At 35.7% G+C, this 13256-nt stretch overlaps 1 protein-coding gene across 7 annotated transcripts in view; it reads left to right on the top strand.

The window, feature by feature from the left end:
• Nucleotides 1-12720, top strand: part of EFR3A (EFR3 homolog A) — a 76499-nt gene extending 63779 nt beyond the window's left edge. For 5 of the 7 annotated variants that reach the window (XM_068180968.1, XM_068180960.1, XM_068180977.1 and 2 more), the window contains 5 exons: nt 3383-3471; nt 6751-6799; nt 7806-7909; nt 8499-8548; nt 11553-12720. In XM_068180968.1, coding sequence (XP_068037069.1) covers nt 3383-3471; nt 6751-6799; nt 7806-7909; nt 8499-8548; nt 11553-11670 — 410 coding nt within the window. In that variant the 3' untranslated portion in view covers nt 11671-12720. Of the gene's footprint in view, nt 1-3382; nt 3472-6750; nt 6800-7805; nt 7910-8498; nt 8549-9675 lie in introns of all 7 variants that reach the window. The other 2 variants (XM_068180949.1, XM_068180938.1) reach the window with 2 other exon arrangements.
• Nucleotides 12721-13256: the final 536 nt, after the last annotated feature.

Here is a 13256-nt window from a genome sequence, read left to right as displayed (position 1 = left end):
GCCTGGTTTGAAATTTATGTTAAGCCACTTCTAGAAACTCAGATATATTTGTACCCAAATGACCTCAGTAAGATTTTCTTGTGTACGTTGCTAAAAATGCGTTCCCACACAGGAAGAGACGCAAGTTCTGACATCAACATTAATTGAGTTTAGCTGAAAGTGTGTGATTAACTGCCTCTGCAGGTGATGAGAAATTGCCATATTTAATCCTTAGTAAATGTGAATCAGATTGCTTCGGGAATTTTCTAATTTGTTATAAAAAGCAGCAACCAAAACTTGTTTCTTGACTGTTGCCTTAGCCAATTAAGTTAATTAATCTCTGATCCTGTGGAATATTGAGCTTCCCAAGCTTTTCATTTAACTGAATCTGGACCAAGTGAATATTTTAGAATTCCTAAGTTTTTCTTTTTTTACTGCAGTCAAATGTTACATTTCTGCTATTAAGATTATAATGCTAGAATGCAGTATTTCAAAAGAGATCATCAATCTTAATAAAGAAACAATCCCTTTTTTTTGTATATTCCTGTGAAACCTAGGGTTGAACCCAAAAAGCAGTAAATATTTCATTATAATTATTTCTGCTATTTCCAAATATCAGTGTTACAGTGCTTAACAATGACTTATAGAACATAATTTTGTCATCTTGTCTTTGTTTCATGTCTTGATACTTTTTAACAGCTAGAAAGACATTTGTATTTGCAAATTTTTATACATGTTTTTCTTTCTTACTTAAGGGAGGGAGAAAACTAATAATTTAAAGGACTTTCAGACTTTTTTTTGTCTATATATATATATATATATATATATATATATATATATTTATATTTATATTTAATTCAACTCTATTTCCATCAGGCAAAAAACCTCATAAATGCAAACACAAGGCAAAAGGTAAAAATGAGCTGTAGGTCAGCCTGCTCTCCTGCCCTGTGGTGTGTCCCTATAGGATGTGCAGTCAAAAAATGCTTTTAGAAGGCCTAAAGATCTTTAGGCCAGAAATTGTGTTGTACTTAGTGGATTTAGTGTTTCCTTTTGCTTTTTTTTGTTTCTCTCCTTGACATGCCTGTAGCAATGTTAGCTGCTGTGGGGTTTGCTGTTGTGTTTGCTCATGACTTTGTACTCTACCAAAAAGTAGTTTCCTGTTTTGTTTCCCTGAGCAGGTAGTAGAGCCATAGGTATCATTTTTGTGATGGTACTAATTACCTCTTTGAGTGACATTACAAAAACCTGTAGAAAGTTGGAAGAAGCTCTCAGTTGTTTGAAGAATGATGATTCATCTTAAACACTAGCCATTCAAGATAATGACTGCACAAAGAACAGAGTCTCTCACCCAGGAAAAGATGCACCTTACAGGTCTTCCAAGCCCCCTGCCATGGGCAGGGACACCTTCACTATCCCAGATTGTTCAAAGCCTCATCTAACCTGGCTTTGAACACTGCCAGGGATGGGGCAGCCACAGCTTCTTTTTGCAACCTGTGCCACTGCCTCACCACCCTCATGGGAAAGAATTTCTTCCTAATATCTAATCTAAATCTACCCTCTTTCAGTGTAAAGCCATTGTCCCTTGTCAAAAGTAATGGACCCCACCTCGGTCAGTGAGGTGGCACACAGAGCTGCTCCCATTGCCCAGGCAATGGGGCCAAGGCTTCTGGGACAGCCTTGGCAGGGGCTGGGCCAGTGGGTGCTGGGGCTTCGTCACTGTCCTCGAGCCCCTGGGCTCCATCATGTGTGTGGATGAGCACTGTACTTTATAAGAGAAAAAAATGGTAATTGTCACTTTTTTTTACCTGCTTAATATGTTGAAATTAGAGGTAAATGAGCATATTTTATATGCAAGTTTAGGGAGGCATCCATTACAAAAATGAATTCTGTCCAAAGTAGTCCCTAAAATGTATCTTCTGGTGTTTGTGTGTCAGTTATAGAGAGAGCAGCAAGATGGCAGCAGAGATGTGGTTTTGTCGGGTGTTTTCTCTTGGGGGCTGAGGTGCTTTCCTCAGATTTGGAATGTATTGGGTCATGTACCAGTGAGCCATAAGGGATTAAAAATTCAGTAAATCCTTCAGAATGCCATTTCAAATGCTCAGGGTCTCTGAGAACCTGGCAAATATTAGTAGAATTCAGGTGTTTTTCACGAATCTTGTTCTTTCACTGCCTCTTGATGTTAAAATGACATTTCATTTATGTGACTTCTGAAAGTTATTTCTTGGTTTTTAAAAGCTGAACATGTTCAGCTCCGCTGGAATGAATTCTGTTTGTTCATGCTCAGTATTTGCACTGCAAAAGCACTTTTCTTGGTCAGAAGTGGTTTAAACAAAAGTTGCAGAAGAGCCAGCATAAATTGCATTGTCATGGGGGAGTTTTACAGTCCTTCTCTTCTTTTTAGTATCAGGTGCCTGTAGCTGCTTCTAACTGTGCAGTGCAAGTCATCATATAATAATAGCTAGGTCCAAATGGCTTGATCTTAGCTAAAATCTAAAATGTGACATTGCAATTCATGGTTTTATAAATTACATACACAAAAGTCAGGCTACTCAAGTATCTGTTTGTCAGAGGATCTCTGTGGCAAGTCTTCAAATGTATTTTTACTGTTCATTAAAATCTTTCGTTAATATATTAAATGTCAAAAATGAGAAAGCACTAGTGGTGCAATGTCCTAGGACTGCAGTCACAGAAGGAGATTCCATCAACTGATGGATCATTTGATCATAATCTCCTTATGCATTAATTAAATTGTTGTTATTCTTTTAGTATCAGCACAGTTCGTCTTATTCTGACTACTTTTTAGGCCAGCTGGACCTGCTAAAATATTTGTAGGAAGTGAGAAAGAGAGAGACTTTTTTTTTTTACCCAGTAGATTTTTAGACTTGCTGAATATGGTACTTGTAGCAACAATAATAAGGAAGGATTGTTGTTCATTTGCATTCAGAAATTTTTGTTTCTTCTGTCAGTGAATCATATTCCAATAAGTCCTTTTCTGTTTCAGAACACCTTAAAATTAAGACCTTAATATTTCAATTTCACAACCAAAAAAAAAAGTTCAGGCTTTTGTAAAGGATTTCTACAGCTATGTATGATCATGTGCTCTGTTGTTATTATGCATTTGAATAAGATGTCAGTTTTTAAAATTCTGGACTTTGAAGGGAAAGTTGAAAAGATCTGTAATGAGAGGAGGGAGGGATTATGAAAAGGTTATTTTTCTTCATGTTTAGTAATTTAGAGCAGTAACTCTAAATGTATCATTTTTCACAATTCAAATTATAGAATAGATGATCTTGGGTCAAACAGGCATATGGAAATAAATCTGCATCTGATGGGTAGAAATTTGACTGAACATGTTTCAAGAGTGTTATGCAAAAAGTGAGGTAATTTCTTCTTGTGCTAGATGAGGACAGACTCTCCAGGAGGAAGAGTATTGTGGACACAGTGTCTCTTCAGGTGGATATTCTGTCTGGCAGCAGCACAGAGGATAAGGTAAGAAAATCACAGATTATTTTAAAGCAGCATCTTAAGTGGAGGGAGAGGGGAATGGAAGTCAAGTATTCCCAGGAAGTCAAATATCTGATTATTCTAGCAATGTTAAATACTTTGGGGGGTTTGTTTTTTTTTTTCAATTGTGTGTTTGCAGAAATATGTTGTCAAAGACACTCTTACTATATAAATAAATATAAAATATAAATAAATAAATATAAAATAGAAAAATAAATATAAAAATAGAGATCTTATTCTTTAAAAGGGTCAAGTATTTTGTCACTACGGTTTTTACAGATAGTACTACAGATTGTGGTGTAGCAGCGCATTTATTTACATGCTGAACAATTGGTATTTTGTGAGTAAATATTCTAAAATGTTTTCTTTGCCTTTTGAGACATACAATACATTTCAGCATCTGTATCCCTGTATCATTTGAAGTATTTGAGAGACTTGTTCAACAGCCTGGAGCTGTGAGATACAAGCCTAGAGAAATAGAAGCCGGGTGGGAGACCTGCAGTCTCTGAGTGGGCCAGATAAAGACTGGGCAGGCAGTGTGCACCAGTGTCACTGTTCCTCTCCAGAAGAGTTTGGCATGCAGCACAGGAAGTATAAAGTAGCAACAGAAAGTTCATATGTAGGGTACAGGAGCTGATGCTAATTAGCCCTTAGGAAGACCACAGTATAATTAAAATTATCCCACATCATTTGACACTTCATTTGAAGTATTTCCTAAAATAAATTTCTACTTCTACTGAATATTTTTCAAGGTTCTGCTGATTTTTATTAAGTAGATTTCTGCTGGCTGCAATGGAGATTAGCTGTTGAAATGGAGGTGTTTGTACCTCGCATGAGATACAGATGGTTCCTACTTTTAACATCTTCAAGCACAAACTGCCTAGAGACACGAAGCAAAATGTGTGGACTGAGTCAACCTGAGTGTTAGTTAAAAATTCAGTATTAAGCAATAGCAAAGGAGCAACCTTTACTTTAGATAGAGGTGACATGTTTTGCATTATTATTATTACTGTTATTACCATTACTATTATTCCTTTCTGCTTTGTGCTCATTATACCTCAGATGATCTTTTGTGTTCACTTCTTGCTTTTGAGCTTCAGCAAAGGATACCAATAAAAGGAGAAAGAATAAAAAAGTGTTTGACAAATAAGTGAGACAATCAGATCTCTAGCTTTCTGAAGCAAGTAAATGCTCCTCACAGGACTGAGGCTTTTTGACATAAGTATTATTTTTTTTAAATCTTGCATTATATGTGGTTAAATGTAATTGAAAAACTCCCTTGAAAGTAGAATTAGAGAAGTTTCCATTTCAGATTCCAAGATATGCTGATGTTAGTTCAAGCATTGATATGTAGACTTTTTTTAAGTGGATGTAGCGGTTGTAGATAAAATCTTTTTATGGGTTCTCAGCTTAATGTGGTCTTAATGTAGTCCAGTGTCTCTTAGATAATGAATTCCTATTTATCTCTTAAAAACATGAATTTTATTAATCAGGAAGACAGGAAGCAAAGTATTCCTCCTTTACTTGCTTTATGAGGTTTGTTTACAAGGCAAAGGAGAAAACAGTATTTTCCAGTTAGCTGACTTCATACCTAGGTATGAAATCTGGTTTTCTTCCTGGATAGATTAGTCAGTATAGCAATCCATAACCATTAGCAGAACTCAACTGCAAAAAAAAAAAAAAAAACAAGCATAAATCTTTATGATTGATAGGATTACCTACTTAATTAATGGAGGTTTTAGGACATAATGATGTATGATATCATTTCTACACTGAGATAGAAGACTTTATCCATAAAACAGCTGTTATTTTATACAATGCAAATACAATTCTTCTGTCAGCGGTCTCAAAGTTTTTTGTGGTAAGTCTTGTTCAGGAAGGTGTGTTATCCCATAGTTATCTCCATTCATAAGGTGAAAGCACTTGTAACTGCAGGTCGTGCTTCTGGAGTATTAATTAATCAAGTATAATGCTAGGTAATAGCAGCAACTAATGTGGAGGTTAACTATCACCATGAAAGGCAGCCATAAACAACTAACATTTACCAAATGTGAGTTGAATAAAAGATGATTTCAGAACCTGAATACTCTTGATCTTTAGCCATATCCACAAATATTTGACAAAAAGGTGTTTCACTGTTTATTAAGTTGTATTTATTCAGAGGTAGAGAATACATGCTTATTAGGTAAAACCTGGTAGGAAAATATATTTTTCAGCTGCAGCTCATGAAATAACTCTAATGTAAAAAGGAAACAGCTACTTCCTTTTCCCTTAACAGTAGTGCAAGACAATAAATTAAAAAATTGAAAGAACTCATAATCTTCTAAGTGAAATAAAGGAACTTTTTGCTACCTTACCTCTTACCTTAAATCATATTGGACCATTCTGAAAAGTTAGTGTTTATCAGGAAGACTAAAAGTGCTGCCTGTTCACATGTTGGAAGGATTGAAGTAAGGAAATTCAAGCCAAGAAACCATGTTATGTTCAGGTGAAGACTGTTCTGCCATCTAATCATTCTCCCCTAAGCCACTCCAAGAGGGTGACTTCACTATAAATATATTTACTGGTATAGAAACTAGGTCTATAACAAATTGAAACACTTTGGTAATTTTGCATCATCAAGCAATTCCTGATGAAGAGCATCTGCAGCAGCAAATGGATATTCTTATCAGTAGATGAACAGATTTTCTCAGTGCATCAGACATAGTTTGTTATGAAGAGCCCTTTAACTCCAGTGTTTATGATGTAAGCACCAAATTATTTAGATCCATCATGATACAAAGTTAGCCTAAAGCAGTAACCATTTTCCACTCTGCACTCCACTGTCAGCTCCTGTTTTAGCATTGCATTGCTGATAACTCAGGGAGTCTCAGGAAGCAGTTTACATTATTGGCAACAGCTGCCTAAGAACCAGTACTGAGATTTTACAGTATAGAAGCACTATAGCTTATTCCTGACCTAAAGGACTCTTCTGCCAAAATACAAATCCAGTTATAAAGTATTGTTGCCATGGAGCATCTTGAGTACGATTTGGAAAGTTCTCCTTGATTACATTTGATAAAAATTACCTCACTAATTTCAGTGGCTTAAAAATGTGAATTAGTGATCTGTTGGTTGTCACAGAAAGTCCAAATGAAGTTATTGGAGACTTGTAAGGCAGAAAAGTTCTGGCTGTTTTTGCCTTCTGTGTTTTATCATATTCCTTATTTTTTAGAAGCTTATATGTTATATGTAATGATTAAGGAGTTTTATTTCTGTGTTTAGGTTGATAATACTGAAGAAATCACCTTTGAAGCTTTGAAGAAAGCCATTGGTAAGATTTGTTACAGTTATGTTTGTGAAGCATAGCTCACAATTACTATGGAATTGCTGAAGAAAAGGGAGAGGCTGGAATAACATAAAATGCTACTTTTTTTTTTCTTTTCAGCTAGTAAATTTATTTAGAACTCCATTTTTTTATCTCTGTATCTCTGAAATGGTATCTTGATAATGTTAGTGAATTCATTTTCTGAAGTTAATGGGACTGAATGAAAAGCATCTGGAAATGGCTGCCATCTATTACTTTTGCAGTAAAGACAAAGCTATAAATGTGAGATATTCAAGTTAAAACATAAATTAACTTGAAAACATAAAATACATAAAAATTCAATACATAAAAAATACTCAAGTTACCACTGACTTGTGAGGTAACTTAAGTACTTTATATGTATTAAGATTATTGGTCTTCAGTGCATTAAAAAAATAGGTTATAAATATTACACATTGTGGACTTTAAAGTACTAAGATTTTTTAAAATAATATTTTTCTGACAAGTGACCTGGCTGCGAGAACACAAAATTATTCAGGTTCCTTATTTCATATTACTGTAATTAATTGCTAATTAATGCTTTTCAGTCTACCAAAATCCTGTATAAAATATGGATTAAACATTGATGTTTAGAACAGTAGATACATTCTAAACAGTAAGAAAAGTCTGGCCACCTGCCAGCATGATATTGGGTGATTCTTGTTTCTTCTTGAATCTGAACCTGTGTGTACCAAGTGACAAGTGCAGGTAATAAAGAAAAAGTGAGCATGGATGTTACTTATAATTAAAGACTCAGTAAGAAAGGGGAAAAATTGGGTCCTCAAACCATCTCTCTGAAATTTTATCTGTATTTTGCTTTAGGTGCAATGCCAGAGGACAGCTCACTTGAGAATGGTTGCATCTCTTCAGGCACAATCCTTATTCACTTCTGCAATGTTCATTTGATATTTCTTGTACTTCATAGGCAAAGATTGCATTTGTCTGTAATTTTTTTTTTCATTATTCCTTTAAGATAACAATGGACTTGAAGAACAGGAAAAGGAAAAAAGACGTCTTGTGATTGAAAAGTTCCAGAAAGCACCATTTGAAGAAATCGCAGCTCAATGTGAAACCAAAGTGAGTTTCTGCAAAATGTTAGCACTGAGGATATCAGTGAGCATGTGCTAACTGAAGGTGATTTGTCATGTCGCTGCTGCTGTTACTTGTTTAGAAGTTCAGGTCTTGGTTTTGTCTCCACTGCTGTCAATGTTAGGAGATTCCAGTAATTTGAAGTGTGTTTTTGTTTGTTTCTAGACCATTTGGAAAGTAATGGGTAATATGTACATTCTTCACCTTAATATTTTCCTTGCTCTCTTTGAAATCCAGGTTCACAGTCCATTCCTACTTCATTCTGGGATAACTGGAGCAGCATTTAACCCTCTCTGTATCTTAAATAACTAAATATATTTTTAGTTATTTCTCCTGTCTGCAACAGCAGAATTTGCTATATAATTCTTGTCACTCCAGGACAGGCTCACTCAATCTCAAATTCATCTTTAAGGCTCAGAATCCTTGAAGCAGTGAGAAAGGAAATTAAGAAATATGGCCTAGATTTACATGTGGCAGTGTGGAACACACTCACCTGAGCATGGCCTGGCACACCTATTGTAGCTCAGTTCATTATCTAGGAGTTAATAATTCAGTTTTTACTTTGTTTTTCCCCTAGGCAAACTTGCTTCACGATAGACTGGCACAGATACTGGAACTCACCATCCGGTAAGGCTTTATGCAAGAAGAATATCTTACCTGAAAAATTACTTACAAAGCGCTTGTGGCTATTTTCAGATGGTAATAGGGAGAAAATAATTGCCTTAACTGAATTCTGTGGCTTAACTCTGGTAGGCCCCATGTAGCCACTGGCTTAACCCTCCTCAGAAGGATGAGGAAGAGAATTGGAAGGGTAAAAGTGAGAAAAAAGCATGGGTTGAGATAAGAACAATTTAATAGGTAAAGCAAAAGTCACACATGCTAGCAAAGCAAAATAAGAAATTCATTCACTTCCCATGGACAGGCAGGTGTTCAGCCATCTCCAGCTAAGCAGGACTCTTTGGGAAGGCAAATGCCATCACTCTGAATGTCCCTTTTTTCCTACTTTCCTTAAAGCTGTTGCTGCTGAGCATGACACCATATGATATGGGGTATCCCATGGGTCAGTTGGGATCAGCTGGCCCAGCAGTGTGACAAGCAGAAAAGACCTTGACTCTGTGTAAGCTCTGCTCAGCAGAAACAAAAACATCTCTGTGTTATCAACACTGTTGCCAGCACAAATCCAAAACACAGCCCTATGCCAACTACTGTAAAAAAAAAAATTATCCAAGCCAAATCCAGCACACTCAAAAAGAGTACTTTTTGATTTTCATACTTGTTTGAATCTTTCTGATAGTGGAGAATATCCAGAAACCATATCATTGTGTCTTACAGTATCTCTGTGTCTATCTGTAGTATTGCAGGATGCTGTTGTTTTCCTATTGCTGCATCTGGTTGAGAAAGTAATTAGATATTGAGCACCCCAAGTAATACATGGTGTTATTATAGAGAGTTGTGCACATCATTATGCAGGATAAATAGTATTTATTAGCAGTAAGATGCATTTTGATAGTTTGGTAACATCAGAGAAATTGATGATACAGACAAGAATATAAAAATCCCCAGGGCATGATAATTTCATTAGAATTTCAAGACTAGGATAAAATGCTGTTGGTATTTTATTATTTTATGAGATACTGTTGGTACATATATTGGGGGGTAGTTTAATCTTGTTTCTCTCCTGTAAGTGTGTAAATCTATATGAAAGCAATCCATATAACTGTAAATTCTATATATTGGTTGTGCTTCTCACACAGTCCTCCGCCTAGCCCCTCAGGAGCGATGACCATTACTGCTGGACATGCTCATTACCATTCTGTTCCAGTCTATGAGATGAAGTTTCCAGATCTTTGTGTGTATTAAGTGTCTTCTGAAGTCTGCTGGACATTATTTAGAGTAGAATACAATAGAAAGAACAAGATGAGTTTTCAAATTTTATTGTTTATTTTATCTAACTTTAATATAATGATGTACATGAGCCAAATACAGATTACTTTAGCCAAATTCATGAAACTGTCTTGAATTGTTTTATTCTGTAATATATTTTGAGTTAGGTTTTTCACAGACCATGTTTCTTCATTTTCACATTTGAGTACATGTAGAAGTCAGATTTAAAACTTGTCTTGTCATATACATAAATATTTCAGTTACTCTAGGAATTTGTATTGCTTCAAATTCCTTTAATTTGAGATATTGTAACTGAAAAACCTATTAAAGCCTTTTTTTGGTTTGGTTTGGCTTTTGCGGTTTTGTTTTGTTTTGGGGTGGTTTTTTTTGGTTAGTTGTTTTGTTGGTTGGTTTTTTTTGGGGTGGTTTTTTTTTTTTTTTACTCCTCTCCACCTCAATTCTGTGTCAAACTAGAATGCTTTTGGCTTGCTTCATCTCATTCAGTGTAACCAGGGGAGCACTACCTGAGCTCCCTCTTGTTCCTGCTGTCTTAGCTGCTCAACTTGTTTGGTTTGGAATAGATGGAAAAACCAATACCCTTACATGTGTTCAAATACAGTGAATGAACTAATGGGCACTTGTTAAGTATATTTTGATGCATCACATAACATGCTTTCTAGATAGATACATCCAGTATATGTACTGTGTTTCTTGCTAAAAGTTAAATCTTAAGCTTTGCATAAGAGAGGAGAAATCTCCTCTTGAAGCACGGAATTGTGCAATATATTTCATGTCTTAAGATGTATGGTTTACAGACTGTACTTTTGAAAACACTGTAGTATTTTACTGTCTGCTTTAGTATAAATACAGGAGAGATATATTTAGTATAGCAGAAAATAAACTGAGGGCATTTTAAATCATAAATACTAAAACTATATTCTATGAGACATTTCTCTATAGTTTATAACAGCTTTTTAGTGATATTTTAGAAGTTGAAAGTAAAGTTAATGAAACCATTTAAAGATCAAGAATTTATTACATATATTTTCAAGCAAAAGCATTTTTATAGACTCATCTCTGTGTTTGTTTTTGTTTCATTTCTCAAACCTTTAAGGTAACTTTCATAGGTTTATGTATCTGAGCATATACTATTCAAATGTAAATAAGGTAAAACTGATAGAGTAAATCATGGACATTTGATGATAATTATCAAGGCTGTCTTTATGACTCACTAAATTCTGCCAGCAAAAAAAGAAAGACAGCATTCATTGATGCCATGAATAGTAAGTTTGAAGTCCCTTAATCTGTCTGAATCTGACTGGGGCAGTGCAAACATGAATGAATGCGCTCAAATATCTATAATAAATGTAGACACTTAATTGAGTGTTTGGGTGAGCAGTGAACATGAACAAAGTAACCTAACTTCAGTTAGGCCTGCTTTGAGGAGGAGTGTGTTTTAGATGACTCTCAGAAGTCCCAACCTAAATTAATCTTTGATTGCATAACTCAAGATCTGAAGGATTATTAGCCCTGCTAATTTGCTGACTGTTTGAAGCATTTGCAAACCCATTGTAAAAAGGATTTTAAGTTTTTTGAACAGTAGTCCAATATTGTACTGGACTACATTTAAAAGCCTGATGTGGCATGACATAGAGAAATATCAGCTACTTAAACCTATGAGATGACATGCTGAGAGTTTCAGAAAGCATTCACAAAGCTCAAAAGGTAATTGAGACCTTCTTTTCAGTTTAACAGTGCAATCACAGCTGTTAGTGGATGACGAAACAGCCCCTTATCTACAGCATTCCGTTGTGATTTTTACTGCTGCAGCGTATCAGCCTGATCAGACCACAGTCTACACATAAATAGGACTCTAGCTTTTAGTTTTCACTTTTTTTTTTTTTTTAAGGTAAGACTAATAGTTTTTGGCCTGTATAAAGACTGTAATTTTTAAAAAAGTAAATCCAACATAGGGATACAATGTAAAAAAACCTACCCACTCTGTCATTTTTTTAAGAATAACACTTGGCACTTTTGTACAAAAAGAAGGAGTCTAAGTAATACAGAATGTACTTCTGTTTGCACTTGTGCAGTATGGAGACTGTGCTGTAAATACAGGATTGTTTCTGTGATTGAATTCTGTTGCATGAATGCTGCATGTGATAAAAACTAGATTCAGCATTTCATTTTCTGTTCTGTTGATGAAATATTTTTCCTTTATGGTGATGGTAGGTTTCTGTGTTTCCAGTGTTCAGTTTGGGAAATGCAGGTGTTGTGCAGGTGTAGTGCAGGGAGTGAAGAGCTTGTAACACTCTGTGTGTTCACATATTTAATTTCTTCCTTTATGGAAAGTCAGGGAGTCTGTAAGTTGATAATTGGTTCACTCTGGCCTTTCTAGACACATGGGAGATGGGAGTGACTGTAAAATGTATTGGTTTGGTAGTTATTGTTATATGAGCCAATGAATGAAACCAAAAGAATTAAGAATGCTGTTTGTTGTACAGTACAAAGCTGCTTTGTTTCACTTTATGTTCTTCAGACAAGCTGCAGAACTCAAAAGCTCGTCATGCAAACTGGCCCTGTGTTATCTGCAACACACTGAGCACTGTCTTAATGGCTATAATTGGTACCTAGTTTAAATGTATTCCAGCTGTTGCTTGGGGTTCTCTTTCCTATTATGTCATCTTGAAAAAATATAGCTTTTAGTAGTGAGTCACTTTAAGATAAATTAAATTCATGGTCATACTAAAAGGTAGAAATAGCCTGTTGTCCAAAATCAGAGTAGGGCTAATTTGTCTGTTGTTCCAATGGTAATATATTCTGTACTGTATGTAATGAACAAGTTTCAATAAATGTAAGAACACACTGTGCAATCTATATTTAAGCAATAAAATAAACGAGAATTTAAAAATTAATCTTTTCTAAGGTGTCATTTAATTTTTATTGCTTGCAATTTATATATCAATTACTAATTTTTTAGCATTTAAAAAAGCCCTCAGTTTGCATACCCATTTGTTTTTTGCAGATATTACAGCATTGCATCATTATTAAACTACTACATTTATTTACTATTAAACCTGGACAGGCTTGAGAGGTGGGGCTGTGAGAATCTTGTGAGGTTCAACAAGGCCAAGTGCGAGGTCCTGTGCCTGGGGTCAGGGCAATCCCAAGCACAAACACAGGTTGGGAGGAAAATGGATTGAGAGCAGCCCTGGGGAGGACTTGGGGGTGTTGGTGGGTGAGAAGCTCCATGTGTCCCAGCAATGTGCTCTGGCAGCCCAGAAACCAAACATGGTTTGCACCCAGTGCCCCGTGGGCAGCAAGGCAAGGGAGGGGATTGACCCCCTCCACTCTGCCCTTGGGAGACCCCACCTGAGGTCCTGCATCCCACTCTGGAGCCCCCAAAACAAAGATGTTGACTTGTCCAGAGGAGGCCACAAAGTTGGTCAAT

This window comes from Anomalospiza imberbis, chromosome 1 (genome assembly GCF_031753505.1).
Source record: "Anomalospiza imberbis isolate Cuckoo-Finch-1a 21T00152 chromosome 1, ASM3175350v1, whole genome shotgun sequence".
Lineage (NCBI taxonomy): Eukaryota > Metazoa > Chordata > Aves > Passeriformes > Viduidae > Anomalospiza > Anomalospiza imberbis.
The sequence above is the reverse complement of the archived record's forward strand: the minus strand, read 5'-3'. Positions and strand labels throughout refer to the sequence as shown.